Source organism: Phacochoerus africanus, chromosome 11, assembly GCF_016906955.1.
Source record: "Phacochoerus africanus isolate WHEZ1 chromosome 11, ROS_Pafr_v1, whole genome shotgun sequence".
NCBI lineage: Eukaryota > Metazoa > Chordata > Mammalia > Artiodactyla > Suidae > Phacochoerus > Phacochoerus africanus.
Window position 1 is genome coordinate 47630397 of NC_062554.1, and position 22496 is coordinate 47652892.

The 22496-nt window shown below is 50.9% G+C and overlaps 1 protein-coding gene across 1 annotated transcript in view; it reads left to right on the plus strand.

Moving 5' to 3' along the window:
• Positions 1–22496, plus strand: part of GRIK4 (glutamate ionotropic receptor kainate type subunit 4) — a 456521-nt gene that overhangs the window by 347867 nt on the left and 86158 nt on the right. Inside the window, exon 11 of the mRNA XM_047753544.1 lies at positions 18159–18266. Coding sequence (XP_047609500.1) covers positions 18159–18266 — 108 coding nt within the window. The remainder of the gene's footprint in view (positions 1–18158; positions 18267–22496) is intronic.

Consider the following 22496-nt stretch of genomic DNA (forward strand, 5'->3'; position numbering starts at 1 on the left):
GTGCAAGATAAAATGAGTCATGGTTCCTTCCAGAGCTCCTTGTCTTTTGGGAATGGCCAAAATTACAGTTGGTAATCTCTGTGCAGCGCTCAAGTTTTTATGCTGCTCCGATTCTTTCTCTTGCCCAAACAACAGCCCATAGCTGTTCCCAGTGTGACCCAGCTGACAAATCTCTCACCACGAATGCTTTTTGGTTTGTCTGGGGGCTCTATGAAAACATGAGACCCAAATTGGGGATAAGGCTCCAGATAAGGCTGAACTGTACAGAGCTGAGAGCCCCGTGGAACTTGCACTATCCTCACTGGTAACATGCCATTTCTACTCACCACATTAACTTGCTGGAATCAGTCTTAAACTTTTTATTTTAATTTATTTTATTTTTGTCTTTTAGGGCCGCACCTGTGGCGTATGGAGGTTCCCAGGCTAGGGGTCTAATTGGAGCTGTAGCCGCCAGCCTATGCCAGAGCCACAGCAACGGGGGATCTGAGCTGCGTCTTCGACCTACACCACAGCTCACGGCAACGCCAGATCCTTAACCCCCTGAGCGAGGCCAGGGATCCAACCTGCTACCTCATGGTTCCTAGTCAGATTCGTTAACCACTGAGCCACGACGGGAGCTCCAGTCTTCAACTTTTTAAAAATAGTTTTATTGTAGTTGATTTACAATGTGGTGGTAATTTCTGCTGTACAACCAAGCGATTGCGTCGCACCTGTCCACACAGCCAGTCCCTTTCAGATTCTTTCCCACGTAGATTAGCACAGAACATTGGGTAGAGTTCTCTGTGCTATACAGCAGGTCAGTCATGCCATCTTCACGTGTTTGATTCATTCTGAACTCGGGGCCCTGGAGTTCATTAGTTACTCCTTTCCCTGCCCCCCAATCCCCACCACCAAATACACAGGGTGACTTTCACATGAGCATTTCCATAGAAACCAGCTCTGAGCTGCCTTTCCCTTGGACCACAGATCCATTTAACTCTGTTCTTATGGCGAAGGAGGTTGGCAGAAATGGCCAGGGGTGAGTGAGTAAAAAGCTTTGTGAACCAACAGCCCTGTTTTATTTTCCAAAACTGATGCAAACTCAGCTTTCCAGGGGCCTGATTTCCCCGACTCGACTGTAGTTCTAACCAGGGGCAGGAGGATGGACAAGATGGCCTTTGTGAGTGGCCCTTGCAAACCAAGAACTCTGGGAGGCAGTGTTCTCTAAAAGGTTCAGGGAATCCATCTACAACATCCCTGAGTCCCCGCAGGTCCCGCCAGTAACTGGGAGGACGGGCTGCCTCTCTTCTCCCTCCTGTGCCGCCCTCTTTCCTGACGGAAGCCTGCACACGGGCACATCTGCCCCCTTTCTGGGGAGGTCTGGGCAGGAGGGTCCATTGCCTGTGTCCGTAGAGCCCACTTTGGCTGCCCCGCTGAGTGGTGCAGCGGCTACTACACTTCGTATCGTGGCCCTCTGCAGCCGGACACCAGGAGGTGTCTTCTGTTGCTTTGAGGGTCATGTTACAGACCTGCTGGGGGATCCCCTTCCGTCCCCTCCTCCAGACCACTTCTCCCATTTCAAAGCAAAGAACAGTTGGCATTCCCTGGTGGCTCTGTGGGTTAAGGGTCCGGGGTTGTTACTGCTATGGCTGAGGTCACTGCTGTGGCACAAGTTCAATCCCTGGCCCAGGAACTTCCACATGCCATGGGCACAGCCAAAGGAAAAAAAGCAAAGAACGGTAGAAAACCCTGAAAACGCACTATCAGCTGATGGTTTTCGCTGCTGTTACCCGTACCTGGCATTGGGGGAACAGTGAGGAGGGGGACGCCCATGGACAGGTGTCCCATCCCCAGCATCTGCACCGCCCCCTCACCCCCAGCCCTCTGAGTTTGAGCCTCTGGGTCCACCCACGCTCACAAGGACAGCCATTAAGGCGCAGACAGGTTGCCTGTGGGGGAGGCTGCTTGGGAAGTGCTGTGATTGCTACTAAGGCCTTCTCAATCCGAGGAGGGAGTTTTACCATAAATATGCAGATCCTTTGAAGCTGCCTTTGTGGGTCCTGGCTCGGAGCAGGGGAGCAGGGTTTGATTGCTGGCATTCAGGAGCCTCGGGGTGCCAGTTCCCCCGCTGAGGCACGGACCTGAGAAGAGGGGCCGGCTGGGGAGCTGCTCAGTGGCCATTCCCCGCAACTTGACCTTTGATGAGGAAATTTTCTAAGGCAGAAGATTCTCAGGTGGAGGGAAGGGAGAAAGATGGGTGGTTTGGGGGCTGCTTTGAAGGTTACTGAGAAGTCACCTATTCCTTTTAATTAAGGAGCTGGGAGAAGGAGAACTGGCCTGAGGTTTAAAATAGTTGACAACATCTCCTGGAATATCATACATTCTTAGAATTGGAGGAGACCTGGCAGGTCCTTGAGTCCAAATTTCCCACCAGAGAATATGCAGATGAGAACGTCGTTCATAGGCTGAAAATCCCACGGTGATTCCCGTTTGCTTTCAGGGTAAATGGCAGCTCAGCAGCAAGGCCGCAGCTCACTGGGCCCTGCCTACCTTTGAGCCGTCTCCATGCCATCCCCCCTCAGGCGCCCCACCCCTGTCCCCCCACCCCCACCAGTGATCAACTACCTCATGCCTGAGCCTGGCCCTCACCCCATCTGTCACCCGGCCACTCCTGCTCAGTTCTCCAGAGCTCAGATCACAGAGCCTCTCCCTCCTCAGGGAAGCTTTGAGGGCTCTTCTTTTACATTTATTCATTTTTTAAAATTTTAAATATTTTTTGCTTTTTTAGGGCCACACCTGTGGCATATGGAATTTCTCCACCTAGGGATCGAATCAGAGCTGCAGCTGCCAGCCTATGCCACAGCCACAGCAACGCCGGATCTTTAAACCACTGAGTGAGACCAGGGATCGAACCCACATCCTCATGATGCTAGTTAGGTTCGTAACACACTGAGCCACAGCAGGAACTCCCCGAGTGCTGTTTTTATCTGCTCTCTGTGCCTGCCTCTACTATAGCACACTCGCACTGCTGTCACTCTGGGACTAGGGACTCTGTGAGTGCAGACCGAGCATGGCCCAGATGAGAGTGGGGCTCATGGACCTGGGGAAAAAGGATGCAGCCATGCACGAGCCCTTGGGGTGCGCAGAGCCAGGCCCTAGGGCCTGGGTGGGGGGGGTTGTGTCGGAAGCCCTGGGGACCAAGGATTTTGTCATCAGAGTGTTTGAAAGCCACTGCTCCCCAGTTCAAGATTCCACATAACAAGCTTCGCCCTTGGCAACTGGAATTTGAAAACTGGAGCAGAAGTTACCTCCAATCACTGATGCTTCTCTCCCTTTCCGTTTGCTTTCCGTTCTTTAACAGCAATACTCCTCTGGTTAATTAAAAGTCTATTAAGTACCTCCTCCAGTGAGGGCATCTGGCTCGGCTGGCCACCCTCACGATGACTGACAGCCAAGGAGCAGGTGAGCTGGCTTCCAAAGAGTGTCACGTGTCACCCAAGGCCTTTCTCTCCTCCTGCATCCCTGGCCCCACAGACTTCTCGTTCTTTCTCCCAGAGCACAGGGACCTCCTGCTTATCAGCTTTGATGGAAAAGTCACTGACTGCAGAAGCTTATTCACACACATCACACATCAGCCGGCAAACAAATTAGAGCTACTTAAATTTTCAAACGGGGGGAGCTGCTTTGGGGCAGAGGAGCAGAGTTTCAAAGCACTGCATTTTAAATCTATTTCTCGTACTATGCCCGATCACGCATCTTGCCTGAGCTCAGCCTGGGGAAGTTTGCCAGTTCTGAGTGACTGCTTCCCGCACCTTTACAGCCAGCGCGTGCCCGGGAGAGCTGGAAGGGCTGAGCTGCTAATTTAGTCTCAGAAAGCAGGTCGAGTTAGTCAGCTCTGATGAGACACAGGGCAGGCTCCAGGCCAGAGGTGTGGGGGGCGAAGGCAGGTGAGCCAGGGGGGAGGGAAGATGCGGGGAGGTGAGGGGAGCCGTGAGTGGGGCAGGCACCACGGGGAGCTGGAAAGGCTCAGGCCAGGGTCCAGCTCTCATAGTTCCCAGTGTTCCATTCCTCAATTGCTTCCTAAAGAGGAATGACGGTCACCATAATGTCTACTTTATATGCATCATCAAATGATTGTGAGAACAAAAGGAAAGATGTTTTTATACATGTGCTTTGAGGGTTTTACTCTATCGCCCAAATTTCACTTCTGTTTTCTCTCACAGAGATGTCTGTCTGTATATTTCTCTGTCTCTTCATGCAGCATTTCTGGAATCTCGCTGCTAGCCTTGCTCAGGGCAGAGAGGAAGACAGAGCAGAGCTAAGCCATATGCTCACGTCACTCCTGCTGCAACTCCCGGAGTCCTGTGAGGGCCAGCCCAGGCCAGCTGTGCCCAGTGGAAATAAATTCTGCCAGCTTGCCCCCACCCCCAGCTTCAGGATGCCCCCCCCCACTCCTCCCTCTCCTTCCTGCATTCCTAACCTCTGTCCTTCCTCTACCCCCTATCATGGCAGCATCACCAGTTCCACTTTGCAGTGGCTCTGGGTAGCAGTGAAGCTGAAAACCAGAAGTCATGGCTCTGCTCCTAGGGGGGCCCACAGCACGTGTTGGGCCTGCCTGGCATGGGACTGCCCAGACAAGAGCTGCTGACACCCTTCCCCGCCCACACCAGCGAAAAGCTCCCCATCTTCCCAGGGGACAGTGAGGCCCAATCATGCTCCATCTCCCACCTGCAGCCTACACACATCCAGGGGCACTGATGGGCCATCCTCAGTCCATCCCCGAAAGCTCAGTGATGCTTTCCCCTGCCCTCCAGCATCGTACTGACTCTTAGAGGACGGGGAGTGACCAGCCGCCTTCAGCCCAGATGCTGCATTAGAACCATTAGCTCAACTGGCATCTGCCGCTCAGAGCTCAAAGTTGTGTGTCATTAGTACAACTGCTTCCCCAAGATACTTCTCTGCCCGAGGAGCTTAATAAATGAGGCTGGGCACACTCCATGCCCGGACTGTGTCGTGTTCATGGGCAGTAATTTTCATGTAAGATGAAAAATCTCAAGCACGCCTGAGCTCTCTGATAAATTCTCTCCTCCACAGCTAATTTGAAACACCTTCCATCTTCTGGGAGGCGAGGGAGGGCTGTGCAGCTGAGTCTTCTTATTTACTGACTCTGCCGTGCACTCATCCCATGCTAGCTTGATTATCTTCCAGGATGTTTAGAAGAGAGTTGAGAGATTTTTGGATCCTACAAGAAAAAAAAAAAAAAAGAGTTGAGATGTAGGTAAAAGAAATGATCAAAATCAGTACTTCTGTTCAAAAGAGAAAGGTGATGTGAGCATACTTACCGCCCTACTCAGGGAAATTTAACTTCTGAAACCTTTAGCTAGTTGGAGAGTCTATTAGAGCCCTAAGAGCATGTCTAGGGAGGGGACCATACTTAGCCAGAGCCCAGTGGAATGAGCTGAGCTCCACTCCTGCCCTAGATGGTGTTTATCTGTCACCAGAGTCCCTAAAAAGAGCCGCTGTCAGTTTGTTCTCTTTGGCAGGAGTAGGGAGTGAGGGCTAGACCACATTCCGCTTAACATCCCAGAGGGTGGGGATTTGGGATGGAAGTCTGGGCACCTCTTGGCAAGAGTCAAACATTCAAGCGCAGACAAGTACATTTGCTTCTCAGTATTTGCAGATTCCATCTTTGCAAATTGGTCCACTCACTAAAATCTATTTGTAGGCCCAAAGCAGTATTCAGGGTGCTTGCACAGACATGCGCAGAGCAGTGAAAAATTGAGTGGGTTGCCAGGCACGACCCAGCTGAGGTTAAACCTGCGATGTTCTGCTGCCTTTTTTCTACTCATACCGTAAACAAGTATCCTTTTCATAGTCTTTGCAGTGTCGCATATTTCACACTTTTGTGCTTTTTCTCAGCGATTTTGCCTTTGAGAATGACCCCCGCACTTAGTGCTGAAGAGTTGTCTAGTGTTCCTAAGTGCAAGAAAGCTGTGGTGTGCCTTCCCTAGAAAATACAGGCATTAGGAAAGCATTGTTCAGGCATGACTTTTAGTGCTGTTGTTCAATCTTAATGAACCAGCAGTAGGTATTGAATAAGATGTCCATCAGCAGAAACACACATAAAATGAGGTTTTGTCTTCATTGGTTGATAAAAATGTGGTCAGTGGAAGCTCATAGGAACGTAACCCTGTTTTTTCCCTTAGGAGCGATGGTTTAGTCTCCCTAATTCAGTGTTTGTGGCAACCTTACAGAACACAACTCTCATGAATAACAAGAATCCACCATAGGAGTTCTGTCGTGGCGCAGTGGTTAACGAATCCGACTAGGAACCATGAGGTTGCGGGCTTGATCCCTGGCCTTGCTCGGTGGGTTAACGATCCAGCGTTGCGGTGAGCTATGGTGTAGGCTGCAGACGCAGCTTGGATCCTGCGTTGCTGTGGCTCTGGCCTAGGCCGGTGGCTACAGCTCTGATTAGACCCCTAGCCTGGGAACCTCCATATGCCACAGGAGCGGCCCAAGAAAAGGCAAAAAGACAAAAAAAAAAAAAAAAAAGAAAGAATCCACTGTAATGAGTTTGGCCAGGAGAGAAGGCCAGGAATGAGCAAGATTCTGAGAGGCTGAAATTTTCCTACAGTGGCCTTTCTCTCTGCTTTCTTTACCCCATGCTCTTTTCCTCTTGTTTTCTTACAATGTCCAAGGGTTTCATCTGCCCCTTGATCCTCCCGATTCCCCTGATGTATGAGTAGAATCTAATTCCAATACTCTTGGGGCTGAAAAGACTAATAAAGGTCCTCTAGACCAGTACTCTATTCAAATGCTTGGATTCTTGCAAATGTGTTCTCATGAAGGATAGTCTGTGCTTGAATGCCTCCAGTGTCAGGGAACTCACTATCTATAGGGATAGCCTGTTTTATTGTGGAAAGCTCTCATCATTAGAAAGTTCCTCCACTTATGGGGTGGGATTCTTTCTTTCTGAAGCCTCTTCCTTTTGTCCTTAGTTGTGTTTCTTGGGTCCACACATCTAGTCCATCCTTCCCATGATGGCCTTTACTTGTTCCTTCTGGAATGTGATTTTGATCTCTTTACCTTCCTGCTCAGTAAACTTGAAACACATTCTAGTTAGTCTATGCCTCACTGAAAGAGGGGTGCCTGGAACAATATGCAGTATTTCAGGTGTGGTCTGAGTAGAAGAGTGCTCTCTTCCCTTGCATCAAACCCGTCGTCCCTTTGTAAGTAGTGTGTGCGACTGGATAGGCACTCGATACATATCTCTTGAATTGAACAATAATGTGTTAATACTTTGGGATTTATTTCCATGTTGCCCGAACACAATGTCTGAGCTCTTAGACCAGGCATCTGCAATGGAGGAATGCCAGGCTTCATCCACGAGGGTCAGAGAGAGTTGTTAGCTGGCAGGTGGGAGAATGCCCTTCCTGGCATCCCTCTTATTGGTGGTCACCTGCTTCCGCTCTGTGCCTGGGTGGCCAAGCTTCCGGTGCCCTTCCTACAGTCACTTCCATGGCCTCTAAATTGTCCCTCCTCAGGCCTGTCTCTCTCTGGCTTTGCTCCAAAGCCCTTGAAAAACGATATCACATTATCAAACTACCTGGAATTTTCAGAAATTCGTGTTTGAGGTGGAAGGGGCTAGATTCAATCCTTCTTTTATAGTAAGGTAACTTAAGGCTAAAAAAAAGGGACTTACCCAAAGGAATTCCATAATTCAGTTCAATAGATATTTACTGAGCGCCCAATATAGGCCAGGTGCTGTCCTGGGAGCTGGAGCTCCGAAGGGGAATTTACTGATGCAATTGTCAAATATTGACCAAGCACTGATACCATGCTAGGCACTGGGGATAGGTCCCTGATGAGTCTCATTGGTCACGGAATGTTTTTTCTAGTGAGGGAATGGACATGAAACGCATAATTACCTAAATAATTCTAGGAAGTAAATAATTATCTAAATAATTATATGATAAGGGCTACAAAGGAGAAGTTCAGGGCATGAATCCTTGTGATGGAGACTTGAGTGAGTCAGAGCTTGGGAAGGGCCTCCCCATGGGGGTGACATTCAGGCTGAAGGTTGATGATAGTTGGGCATCTCCAGGTGAGAGGAGGGCAATGAACTTGAACAGTGGCTCCCAGAGCTAGTGGTCCCATGTGGGACTTGGAGACGAGCGTCAGTGGAAGGCAGAGCCCACTCAAGAAGCCGGAGTGCCTGATGCTTTACCTTTTCCACTCTACCCCTTCCTCAAGCTTTATTTAAATATCCTCTCATAAATATGTAAGTCAGAATCAAAGATAAGGAAAAGCAAAGGCTGACCTCAGGGATGTGGACTCTCAAGCAGGAAAGCTGATAACAAATACCAGTGGATAGGAATAGCAATTCAAATGTTGACCGGGTATTTAACTGCATATCCACAGCCCAGGAAAATTAATATCTTGGGAACAGTGCAACAGAACGGACCTGCCTGAGTTTGAATCTACATTAACTAAAGGCACTTTGGGCAAGAAACCTCACCTTCCTGAGCCTTAGTTTTCTAATCGGTAAAATGGGGATAATAGTAGTACCTCCCTTATAGTGTAGTTGGGACAAATAACAAATGTAAAACATTTAGCCCAATATTCAGTGTGCAGTAATTGCTCAAAAGTATCAGCTTGTATCATTTTCTTATAGTTAGGCCTTTTAGTTACAAGTGCTGAAGAGAGGGGTCCACTGATGCCAAAAATGTGTTTATCGAGCATCTGTTGTGTTCCAGGTACTCTGCTGGGGGCTGATTATAGGGTTGTGAACAGGTAAGGGATCCATATCCCTGGTGCGAGGCATTTGTATCCTTTTTGATCATGACTTGCATTTAGGTTGCAACCCAGGACACACATAACACCGACCCACACATAATTGAAAGCAAAGCTTGTAGAATACCAGTTGCCCTTCCTATGTGGGTTGCACTCTGATCTCTTCCAGATATATATGTTGTTTTTAAAATGCAGGTCTTGACCCACTAAATTGATTTCATAACCCACTAATGGGTGGCAGCCACAGTTGAACAAAAGACTGCCTTAGACCCATTCAGTTGAAGTTTTAATAAGCCAGGGACAGCTCATTTTATATGAAGTCTCCCTAGCTTTCCCTGGGGTTGTTTTTCATCTCTTACATTTGGCATTTGCTACCCTTGTCCTTTGATCCTGGGTTTTTAACTGTATTCTGCACTTAAGCACATATTTTGTGCTAGAAGAATATTCTGGCTGGGAGAATGAGGTCTTTGGCCAACATCAACAACTCCTTTTGTTCCCCAAATCACCCCCTTCAGGCACGGGCCCTCACTCATGACCCATTCTTCCATGTAAATGAAATTTTTATGATTGGAGATACTGGATGTCAATTCAACGAACCTTCTGTTTCTTCATGTCGGGGCTTCCTCAGGGAGGCGTACACTACAAGCCTTTTTAGCTGGACTTACACCAAGGCAGAGACCTACCCTGTACTGTAGACACTCTAATCTGTAACTCTGTAGTGTTTCACACCTGCCCACCGTTTTTCCTGCTTATATGTTGACATTAGTTCTGTGCGCACAGGGACACACAATGCATTATTCTATATATTCTTCCTAATGGGAATTTCAACTTTGAACCCTGAACCTGAGGTTAAAAAAATGAGTCATTGGTTATGGCTCATCCAGCTTCGGATGGCCCTAGAGAACAAGGATTTGGAATAAAGAGTTTGCCTTTGATAGGCCTTTAAGCTTTTCTCACAGCTGTGATTGCCTCGCCTCATCCCAGTAAGATGAGAAAGGAAGAAAGACTCACCACCCTTATCTTTTGGTAGCAAAATTGACTTCCTGAGGCCACGCAGCAAATGGCAAGTTAGAACCTGATTTCTGATCAGCCACCGGGGGGACAATAGTGCTTCTGTCTTAAGTTGCCATGGCTTATGATGGCTCATCAAAAGCCATCAGGCACCCCAACTCGGTTGATCACCATAGCAATGCTGTACTCTGGGTAGGCAGATTCATTTATTTCCATTTTGCAGATGAGGAAGATTCAGAGAGGTGAAGTGACTTGCTCAAAGTCACACACACAGCAGAGGTGTTAAGAAAAGGTGGGTCTTCTCTTGCCCCCCCCCACCCCCGCCCCGCCACCTCCTCTTGGGCTAAGCCCCTAAGAATCTACCCTGTGACTTAGTCAGGATCATTCTTGTGGACGCTTGTAGGTGACTCCTCCCTTCAGGACTGTATTCTCCAAAGAACAAGTTCGCTGTGATCAGAGAGGTGTGTGGGAAGTCCCAGGTCATAAGGTCAGGATGGCTTACACATCCCCAGTTCAGTCAGATGATATAGCAGTAAACAGAACCTGAGTTCAAATCCCAGTTCCATCCCCTGTTAACTGCGATCCTCAGCAAACTGCTTGATGTCTCTGAGTCTCAATTCACTCATTCATCTATTCATCGAAAACGTGCATGAAGCACCTACATTAAACCTTGGCATTACTATTGTCTGAAGTGCCTACATTTCTCCAGTGGGAATAATAACAAGGTTGTTATGCAGAATCAGGGAAATTTATGCAAGCAACCCGAGTGCCCAGCATGCAAAGGTGACCAATGAGTAGTTGTGAACTCTGGCTCTAGAGCAGGAGGACTTGCCCGACCTTGGAGTTATGTCATCCTGTCTAGAAGCTGGATCCCGGCAGCCGTGCTGAGCGCAAAGAACAATCATCCACACGTACATAAAATATTCAATGTTATAGAGCCGTGTGCATTCCCGCAGAGGCAGGTTCAGATGTAAGGAAATCCCTCAGGGCTTTAAAAACGAATCCCTTTTTACTTATTTGGGAGCGATAACCCTGAGAGATCCTAGGCAGCAGCGGGAAGGTGGGGAGCAGAGCGAGAGGCATGTGGCCGCTGGGCAGAACTGCCCAGCTCAGGCGACAGGGGAGGGCTTTCCTCCAGCGGCGCAGTGAGGACAGGCCGTGAGCGATGGCCTCATTAATGAATGGAGAATGACAGCTGAGACCTGCGTTCTCTAGGAGAGGACTGTGGTCCTGGGAGATGTTTGACTTTGGGAGTTAGAAGCAAGGCTTCCTGGAGGTAGTGCTTTCTGCCCTGAAGCCTGAGAGGTTAACAGGTATAAACTAGACCAGGGTTTGGAGACCTTCTTCTATTCAAGAGGCCCAGCTAGTGAAAATGGAGACTTTGCGGCTTTGCAGGGGTAGATACATGCAGTCACAGACAGTACAAATGGGCGCAGCTGTGTTCCAGGAACACTTTCTTTCCTGACTCAGGCAGTGGGCCGGGAGGTCGGAGTCCTGTCGTCTGTGGTCTGCCCACCCCTGAACTGGCTGCAGAGGGGCTGGGGGCAGGGGGTCGGGCAGCAAGGAGAGTCCCAGACAGGGAACGGCGTGCATGGAGACCCTGGTGGGTCGGAGTTGGTGCACTTGAACACGTCAGTGTGACTGGAGCCCAGTTAAAGCCGGGGAAGATGGTATGGGGTGGGTGTGGAGGGAGGGGAGGGCAGGGCCAGGCCTTGCCAGGCCTGGGGGGCCATGTGAAGGATTTTGGTCTCTATCCTCCATCCAAAGTGGAAAAAGAATAGAAGGGTTCTCAGCAGAGATCAGCACCATCATACTGGAATTTTGTTATTGTTGTTGCTTTTTAAGTCTGCACCTGCAGCCTTTGGAGGTTCCCAGGCTAAGGGTTGAATTGGAGCTGTAGCCACCGCCATATGCCACAGCCACAGCAACATGGGATCCAAGCCACCTCTGCAACCTACACCACGGCTCTCGGCAACACCAGGGCTCTCGGCAACACCAGATCCTTAACCCATTGAGCGAGGCCAGGGATTGAATGCAACGTCCTCACAGATACTAGTTGGGTTTGTTACCACTGAGCCACAATGGGAACTCCTAGACTTTTTATTATTATTACTTGTAATAGTAATAATTAGTAGTAGTAGTAGTAATAATAATTATTATTATTATTATTTGTCTTTTTAGGGCCGCACCCATGGCATATGGAGGTTCCTAGCTGCGGCACCATCAGATCCGAACTGCGTCTGCCACCTACACCGCAGCTCACGCAGGATCCTTAACCCACTGAGCGAGGCCAGGGATCAAATCTGCATCCTCATGGATACTAGTTGGATTTGTTTCTGCTGAGCCACAAGGGGACTCCCTATATTCGGGATTTTGTAGAGATGGCCAGCTGCTACTGTGTGGGGAACAGAACAGAGGAAGGCCCTGGAGGATCCGGGTCCAGGGCAGGTTCAGTGGGAGCTTGGATTAAGGTGGAGGACAGGAGGGGTGAAACTCAGGCAAATGAAGTGATTTGCTCAGGGTCACCCAGCCCGGTGGTCCAGTGCTGGATGCTAATGCAGGTCTCCAGGCTCCAGGGGATGCAGTGGCAGCACTTTTAGGAAACAGCGGGGGACACCTGCAGTCCAGGGCCCCTGGACAAACGTTTCCCATGAGTTTACACTGGCCCAGGGCCACACCGCAGACAGAATGCAGGTCTCTGACACTCGGTCAACTGTGCAGTGGTCGCTTCTCCGAGGGGCTGGGGGTGGCCCACATCAGTGTCATAGAGTCTGTCCCAGGCCCCAACAGGCCTTATCTGTGCTTTCCTTATAGCAGGTCTTTGAAGCTTGGTCCCTTGGTGGCTGCTGGAGGGACAGCTACTCTAATAGCAGTAAGAAGTGACAGTTCACGGCAAGAATAGAGACACTGTGAAAAGAGACAAATTAACTTATGAAAGCACAGAAATGAGGATAAGAGGCTGAGGGCAAGGACAGTACTGTATCACAGGACAGGGTAGTAACTGGCTTCGGAAGGATGACACTGGGTGAAAGTACAGATGTCCACCCTAAGAGGACACAGCACGCATTTTAGGAAATACTACTTTCAAATAAATAGTGGAAATCCCTCAAACTTAAGTGCTTAAAGGAGCATGATTATTACTAATTTGTACGTATTCTATGTCCTTTGGGAGAGTTGAATAAGGAATCCTTTCTGTGCACCTGCAGACACACCCGGTATCAGTTATATTTACCACAGTTTTCCTATGTGACAAAGACGCCTATCATCAGATGTTTCTTCTAAGAGCATGGAATCAGTAGTGAGAAGGAATATATATTTGTTTTAAATATTCCAACCTTAAATAAGCAGCACAATGGCTTTGTTTCAAGTCTTGGTTTTGTTTTTGTTTTCCGCCTGCTGACTCTGTGACTCAGGCAAATTAGTACTGATACAGACTCCACCTTCCTTGTTGATAAAGTAGGGTGGTGACAGTAAGATTCGTAGGCACAAACTAGCACCCAGCACTGGGCCTGTGAGCCTGGGGGTGGGCCGTGATGTCGTGGAGGCAGGTTGCCCCCGCTGGCCAGAGCCCGTTACACACGTCTCTTCCCAACGCGGTGTCCCATGACAGCGTGTCCATAGCTGGCAGTCAGTCGTGGTGGGGGTGTTGACACCACGGAAATTGGCAGACCAGCCAGGACCTTTTCTCCTGGAGAGCCAATTTTTTTTAAAATTTTTTTTATTAAAGTATAGTTGATTTATAAGGTTCTATCAATTTCTGCTCTACAGCAAAGTGACCCAGTTTTATACACATATGTGTGTGTGTATATGTGTAATTTTTCTCATATTATCTTCCATCCTGTTCTATCACAAGTGACTGGATATAGTTCCCTGTGCTTATCCATTTCCATTCAAAACGTAATAGTTTGAATCTACTAATCCTAAACTCCCCACCCATCCCACCCCCTTCCCCCCTGCCCCCTGGCAACCGCAAGTCTGATCTCCTTGTCTGTCTTGTAGAAAGGTTCATCTGTGCCATGTTTTAGATTCCAGATACAAGTGATTTCTTATGGTATTTGTCTTTCTCTTTCTGACTTACTTCACTTAGTATGAGAATGTCTAGTGAGCGCCAGTTTTTAAATGGTAACCCAGCTGGCTGCGGGAAGGCCCTCAGCTGGGATTTATTCCCTGCACCCTCACCTCTCCCTGTCTCATGGTTGTTGTCTGAGTCACTCTCTGTACTTGCTGTAGTCTCTCTTGCCTCAGAGTCATTGGAGGACTTGCTACAACTTGTGCTGCTGGGCCTTGCTCCTAGACTGTCTGTAATGCAGCCCCAGAATTTGCATCTCTAATGCTGACCTTGCTGGTCCAGGACCCAAAACTTTGAGGCACTGGCCCAGTCTAATAAACAAGTCCACAGTGCCAAAGACGGCACAGAAGAGAGCCCCCCATCTGCCTCAGATGATGGCATTGCAGATTCAGTGAATGATTACCTCGTCCTCCGCATCTATATTCTCTCCTTTCACCTCCTTAAGGACCCTGTAAGGGAATCATTACTGTTTAACCTCCCCGTTTATAGATGGGGGAAACCGAGGCTCAGAGGGATTAAGTAACTCACCCAAGGTCACACAGCTCATTGGCAAGAGAAGCTGCATTAAACTCAGGACCTCCAACTCTGGGGCCCCCAGGTTTGTGGGCAGGCTGTGGAAGGCTCGACGGTGAGTGGAGACTGAAATCAACCTGCCCCGCTGTGTACCCGCAGGGTCCCATCCATCCAGGTGGTACCTTTTTCCTCCCTGCCTTAAGGTGCCATGTAGGCTCACCATGGTGGTGTCCAAATCCATACCCTTTCCTCCCTTCCCTGCAACCCTGGGACTCTCTAAACTGGTGAGAAGGCAGAGCAAGTGGAAGAGGCAGGAGAAGGGCCGGGGAAAGACATTATTTGCAGCACAATCAAGCTGGCACATGTGGGCATGTGGAAGAGGCTTACAAAACAGCTGTTCCTGCGGGAGGTTTGGGGGCAGGTGTCAGCAGGGTGGAGCAAGGAAATTTGGCTGGAGGCAGAGCCCCAGACTGCCTGGGCTGAGAGCTCTATCTCTTGCCCACCCCTGGCATGTGTGTGGTGTGGAAGGTGCCCAGTGGGTGGGGCAATTAGCCTGCGTCCCAGGGCGCCTGGCTCTGTCTCCTGCTCTCCCTCCCACTGCCTCTCTGCAATTAGATTGCTCTGGGTAATAACTGCCAAGCCGCTTTGTTGGATCTGATGGGTTTATTAATTTCTTGGGGGCTAATGGAGGGTGGGTGGGAGATTCATTTCCTGACTGGAGCTCAGGGGCTAATTCATCTCTTTGCCATGTCCCCAGAGATGGGGGCGGGGGGTGGGAGGGGACGTGGCTCAGGCTGTCAGATCTGGCTCTGGGTAAATCATTTCTATCCCTGGCTTTTGTGGGAACCTGTCTATCTTGTGGTTTGGGTCAGAGAGGGAGTCTGGGGCCGGGGCAGGTGGTTAGTGAGGGTTGGGGACCATGAGGGTGGGAAATTTGGGGTGAGGGGTGGTCTTGCTGGTCCTGTTAATGTGAAGTGCATGTTTAGATGACAGGTCACTGAGAGGCTCAGTCTGCTCCCAGACACCCAGGGGCTGACATCCAGCCGAATTGTTCTTTATGTCCTTCTGTCCAAATCTGGCCCTTCCCCTCCTACGAGACCCTCAGGAGCCAACTGTAGCCATTTGGAAGACGGGGAAGCAGCCCCATGTCACCCAACTTTGTGGACATCTGGGGCTGGGGGTCCTTGCTGTGCAGCTGGTTGGCCAGGCCTGGTGACAGGAAAGATGCAGTGGCACTTCCACCCAAGAGATGGCCACGGAGACAGGAAAGCTCTTGCATTTAAGAGTTAGACAGGCTTCCCATCGTGGCTCAATGGAAACGAATCTGACTAGTATCCATGAGGATGCGGGTTCGATCCCTGGCCTTGCTCAGTGGGTTAAGGATCTGGCGTTGCCATGAGCTGCGATGTAGGTCACAGACGCAGCTCAAATTCTGTGTTGCTGTGGCTATGGCGTTAGGCTGGCGGCTACAGCTCCAGCTTGACCCTAGCCTGGGAACCTCCATATGCCATGGGTGCGGCCCTAAAAAAGACCCCCCCCAAAAAAGAGTCAGCTCTGGGTTCAAGCCTGAGCACCACTTGCTGGCTAGGTGACCCGAAGCAAGCCGTTACCTTAAACCCCTGAGCCTCAGTTTCCTCCTGTAGAAAATGAAAACACCGTCTCTGTTCCACAAGGTTGGTGGGAAAATTCAAGATGAGAGAACACACCCAGCCTAACACGTGCCCATCCCTGTTGCTCTGCTTTCTCCCTTCACTTGAAAATTCAGCAGCTCATCCCCCCTCCTTCCCATCCCTCTGCCTTGCAGAGAGAGGAGGAGGGGGAAACTCAGGCCCTACCCTGACCTGGCTGGTCCTTTTGAGGGATGCTGGGCACTCCGGAGCCTGGAAGAAGCTTGCTGTCTCCTGCCCCCACCTCCCCGCCAGCTGCACTCCGCTCACATGACAGGATGGCTTCCCCTGCTTAGGACCAGTTCCTGAGCCCAGCGGCATGAGCATGCATAGGCCAGCCCCACGCAGGCTAGTGGGGGGACAGGAACACAAAATGTGCAGTAGGACACTGGAAGAGCTGGGCAGGATGGCGACGAAGGCTTCCTTGGGCAGACTCATCAGGGCCAAGAGCACAGGGGTTAAAGCTCAGGTCTCTCAGCTGATGGGGAGGTGACCGCAGGCAAGTTGGGAGGGCTCTTTTATTTTGGTTTCAGTTTCTTTCTCTGTCAAACGGGGCTTCCCACATGGACATGCAGGAGACACTGCTTATAAACTGAAAACAGTAGCTCATGCAGCCCCATTCTGCCCTGGCCCAGGTGGAGAAAGCCGCCTAGCCCCTCTGGGGAGCATCCTGGCTGAGGCTTGGAGAGGGGATTTTGGTCACCTCCCCCTGGGCAGATGAAGGGCTCACATGTCTTGAACCATCGGGCTCCTGCATGAATCTGGAAGAGTCCAGCTGGACTCTCCCCTCCTCAAGCTCCAGACTGTGACCTCAGGAAGGTGGTTACTGCTCCCCGTGACCTTCAAACCTCCAGCCCCAGGGGGTGGGGAGGGGGCCAAGGGTGAGGTGTATCTTTATTGTGGTCGGAGCTTCCACAGGGGGACCCAGAGCCCAGCTGCCGTGGGTAGAGCCACATGGCATCCAAGGAACCTGTGAAGGTTTTCCAGGGAAGCTGCCGCTACTGCCTGGAGATGCCTGGCAGAGGCCGATGTGTGCATTTCATTGGGTTTCTAGCCAGCTGTCAGCCGTCGCTCCTGGCTGCCCACCTCCAACACTCAGCAACAGAAGCGATTTGCCAGGGGCTCCAGCTAGCAGAAAGATATTGGGATCACACACACGTGTGTGGAGTTATAAAAAGGGTTCCACTGGGAAAACAAACAAACTCTAAAAACCCAATGATGCTGCATTCTGCTTTCAGTGACTTTCTGGAATGCGGGATTTGAGTAAGGTAGGATTTTTTTTCCTCCCTAGAAGTCAAGACAATGGGGAAGAGGAAGGAAACTAGCATTTATTGAATGCCAACTTAATACATCTCACAAGGACCCAATGAAGTTTCTATTATCCCCGTTTTAGAGATGAGGAAATGTGTTCAGAGAGGTGCAGGAACTTCCAAGGTTACACTGTCAAGATCTGTGCTCCTGGATCTGGCTGAACTGGCCCATCCATGATCTCAGTTGACTCAGAGAAGAAGGCAGGGCCAACAGCCCCCATTTATAGCTGGGGAAACTGAGATTCGGAAAAATTCAGGTGACTTGCCTAAGTTCCCGCAGCCAGTGCGAGAATCCACCAGGACTAGAGCCTGGGTCTTCCCTCTTCTGGTTCCTCCATTCAGTGAACCTTTCAGCAGATATTGATCCAAGATCCTGGTATGTGTCCCCTCTCTCCAGGGGCCATTCTGGTTCTTGTTCAGATAATGGGAACTATTGAAGGCAGGCTGAAGCAACAGAGCTTGGTCCTGCCTCGAGGTGATGCAGATCCACCCGGCCCTGCCCTTCTGGGTGGGAGCACGTCCTTCAACTGTCTTCCATTCCTGATTTCTTTTCCCAGGTTCCTCTCCCACCTCTCTTGAGTCTTCCCCTCCCCTCCCCCTCAACCCATCCGTCCCTGACCCCCTAAACCCGTGTATCAGAGTCCAGACCCTCCGTTCCACACGCCACGCCCCTTCCTCCTTCACTGGTGTCCATGTAGCCCAGCCAGAGGCAGGGGACTGGGCTCCCCGCTCCCCCAGCCCCGCAGGACCTCAGCAGCCCCGCCCCCTCCTGCTTCCCCATCCCTGCCCAGCCTCTCTCCTTGGTCTCCTCAGATTGGCCAGTGGCACGTGGCGGACGGCCTGAGCATGGACAGCCGCCTCTACGCCTCCAACATCTCCGACAGTCTCTTCAACACCACCCTGGTCGTCACCACCATCCTGGTAAGCGGGGTGCCCCCCGGGCCTCCCAGCTGCCGCTCCCCAGGGGGCCTCCTCCCTCTCCAGGCACCCACAGCCTCCCCGGGAACAGAAGATGGGTGCTCTCATCACTGCACGGAGGCCAATTTATGATGGTGTAATTAAACTCAAGTTGCTGTCGCATATGGAAATGATAGCTGATGAGCTCACAAGCCGTTGGGCCAGCGGGATGGGGTGGTGAGACAGCATAGTGTGCAGATGCCTCTTGCAGAGGCATCCTGACAGCCATGGCCGTGGGTGGGCACCTTATGCCACGGGTGGGGAAAGTCCACCAGGGTGGCCCCTGTTCTTTCACAGCAGCCTACTTGGCTTGTTGCCTACTGTGTACAAATCCACCCCAGCCCCCAAGCCAGTGGATACCTAAACCTCAGTGGGTATTCATGGCCCGTTTCTTCATTTCCGGATGACCGAAAGAAAGTTCTCCATCTATAGAGCAAGGGACTATCTTCCTTTTTTTTTTTTTTTTTTTTGTCTTTTGTCTTTTTAAGGCTGCACTTGCAGCATATGGAGGTTCCCAGGCTAGGGGTCGAATTGGAGCTGTAGCTGCCAGCTTACGCCACAGCCACAGCCACGCCAGATCCGAGCCATGTCTATGACCTACGCCACAGCTCATGGCAATGCTGGATCCTTAACCCACTGAGCGAGGCCAGGGATCAAACCCGCCACCTCATGGTTCCCAGTCGGGTTTGTTAACCACTGAGCCATGATGGGAACTCTGTGCCTTTCTTTATTTGATTCAGTTTTTCTCAACAATTACCAAGCCCTTCCCCCTGCGTGCCAGGCATTGTGCTCACTCCTGGAGACACGAAGATGAGTAAGACTCAGTCTCTGTCCTCAAGGAGGCTGTGATTTAGTAGATGGCACAGGTCAAGTGCATTCACGGCCAAGGTCTTCTTCCTCCCCCAACCCTCGAAGACCTTGTGTTCTTTAAGGCTTAATTAAACCAACTTCATGTATTAAGCTATAATTAGTAGCCCCCTCCCCCACCTCCTTTTAACTAATCAAAAGCCTATTTTGCTGCCTGGCCCAGCATCTTATTAGCAGGAGATAAATAGTTGGCTGCATGCATAGAATTCCAGCCCAAACCGACTTGACTGTGAGTTAGCCTGCTCAGCCTTCTGGTTGCTAACTGTGCAAGGTCTGGAATTGTGTCTGCTTTTTTCAGGCTTTTGAGATAATACAAAGAGGTCAGGTAGCTCCGTCATTACCTTCATGAACTCCTGGGGCCCGGAGCCCTGGACTGGACTAGGTGACCCACTGTAAGCAGATCAGGATAAAAGCCAGGCAAGAGGTGCCCGCCCTGTGCTGTGGGAGTTGAAGGAGAGGGAAGTTGGTCCCATCAAGGAGGTCCGCAAAGGCTCCAGAGAAGAAGGACATGGAGGATGAGCTCCAAGAGCCAGGGACAGATGAGGAATGAGAAGTGAAAAAAAGATATGTTGTCTGGCATTCAGGAAATGCCGGAAAATGCCACTTTCTAGGAAACGGCCATTGGAAGAGAGCAGAAAGGCTTGAGGCCAGAAAACTGTGTTGGGTCCACAGGGCTTAGGAACGTGAATGCCAAGCTCATGAGTTTTCCCTTCATTTGATACAGGAGTGGGGTCACTGGGTATTTTTATTCACTCATTCGGTGACTATTTGGTGGCACTCCTCTGCGCTGGTCACCATTCTGGGGGCTCAGGTCTAGACAGAGCTGGGGAAGGGGAGTGGTGGGCTGGCCTCAAAGGAGGGCAGATCTGAGCAGAGGCCTGATGTGGTGGGGTGACAGCTAAGTGGCCGTCTGGGAGGGAACGTAACAGACAGAGGGACTGGTCAGGGCAATTCCAGCTCACAGGGTTTTGGACATTTCCCACCTCAGCCCAGCCTTAGCCTATCTGAACTAACGTGAAAATGTCAGCAGGATCGGGGTAGGGGTGGTGTCACCAAGATTCGGAGATCTGGGAGAGCCTGGCTGAGCTGAGGCAGCTGTGAGGGGCCGTTTTGGCCAAGTGCGTCAGCATACAGAGCAATTGCTGGGCCCTTCTCTACCTCAGAAGGACTTCCTGAGTCTGTCCCCTGCTGTCCATCCTCAGGCCCATGTCCTAATATAGATCCAGCCACCTCTGCCCTTGAGCTGCTGTGGCATGGCCTTCTCAAAGGCCCCCTTCTCACTTGTTCAGTACTTCCCATGCCCTGCAGCATGGGCATCCTAAAATCAGAATCGTCCTGTCATTTCCTTCCTTACAATCCATCAGTGCTGCCCAGGACCAGCCTTGAACCTGGAATATAAACCCCCTTCATCAGGCTCAGCCTGTTCTACCTGCTTCCTCTCCAAGCAATGTGGGGTCTGGCAGCATTGGACCACCTAACACTTCCTCCTTGCATCATGCTGTTCCCTGCCCCTGTACATGCTGTTCCCTCTGCCCGGAATACCGCTCTCCCATAATTCCTGTTTCCAACAGGAAATACTTGTGCATCCTTCAAAGCTCTGCACGTCTTCTGCGAAGTCTTCCCTAATCTGCTTCCTGCCCTCTCCCTGCCTCCAGCATGTTGTACACACCTCTGCCATGGCCTTTCTCCTATTAGAGGTTGTCATTTACTGATGTACCTGCCCTTCCAGAATGCAGGCTCCAGAAAGCTCAGGGATGCCTGACACAAAATAGAGGCTCAATGGTTAGAATTTGAATAAAGGAATTCCTCAAAAGCCAGCAGAGTTTGAGAGAGAGAGATGGGGACATCACCAGGGTGTTCTTCCTGCCTCTTTGGGTCTGGAATTGGACAGGGCTCAGAGCTTTGCACAGACCCTCAGTGACACCGAGGCCGCAGGGTCATGTTTCTAGACTGGGAAAGTCAATCTGCACACACACGGTTGTTCTCCTCTGCACACGTGTGCTTGTGAGGGTGGGGAAGGACACTGGTGTCAGGTGACGTTTAATGACATGTCAAATGCCATGCCAACAAGAACCTTCTCTTGTGCACGTGTGTACAAGTCAGTCACTCTTACTGGGAATGGTCATCTTCATTTAGTCCCTGGTGACCATTTGGGGGATATCCTTGGCAAACGATCATCCTGAATGATTTCTCCCTTAATCAGCACATGTCCCTGTTGTCCCTGCTCCCTTCAGGGGACAGTTGGGACTTATGTGGGATTTCTTGGTTAACACCAGCAAATACCCAGAATTAGCCGCAGCTGCCATCCCTGGAGCCCCTACCCCGTGCCAGAGCCCGGGGTTAGTGTCCGGCCTGTGTCACTGCCTTTCGTTCTCCCAACACTCCCATGAGAACAGGACTCCAGGCCAGCGCTCGGCCCCCACACCTCCCAGCATGCCGCTGAGCCCACCCTTTCCCGCACGACTGCTCCCTCCAGCGTTGGCCTTGGGTGTATTTGCTCTAAAGATGTCTGGATTTTCAGTTAACTTCAGAGGAGAGAGTACTTGGAGAGGAGAAGTGGGTGACACTCCTTGGGATCATTAAAGCTACCCTGGGGTGTTGCCTAACCACCCAGGCCGGGACATGCCTAGCCAAGCCCTGTCCCTGAGGCCATTTCAGTGTTTGTCACAAGTGCTGAATGCGGGCACCAGGTGGGGGCGCCAGAGAAGGGGAGGAGTCAGTGCCCACAAGTGCCAGGAACATTCTACCTGCAAACGGGCACTCACAGGAGGATGGGGAATGGGGGGGGGGCTTGGCTGGAAACGCTGTGGGAGTTTTGAGAAGTGGGGCAACATCAGAGGAGGCAATGGGACCCCAAGGCCAGAGATGAGTTAGGTCAAGCAGAAGAAGGGGACGAGAGCAGCTGGGGCAGAGCGAAGCCCTTGACCTGAGGACAGCATGTGTGGAAGGCAGGGAACCTGGCCCCATCTCACTGACATGACTGTACACTTGATCATAAACCTGAAGCACATCACCTGCAGCTCAGAGCTCCCTCTCCCCGGCACGGAACCTCCGACCTTCCCCTGTTCTGCTTCATCACACCCCCAAATCCACTGACCCCCTTCCTCCCCTCATGATCTCTAGTCTGTCTGGCTCCCCATCTTCCCCAGCCCAGAAACCCCTCCCGGCTTAAGTTCAGCAAACCAGCATTTTGGCACGTCCCTCTCTTGGCTTCTAGAATTGTCTCCACCCTCATGCTCAGCCGTCTCACCTCCTGCCTGTGCCCGAACCCAGCTGTCCTTGCATGCCCTGCTCCCAGCTGCCCATCTACATTCAGCCTCCTGCCTC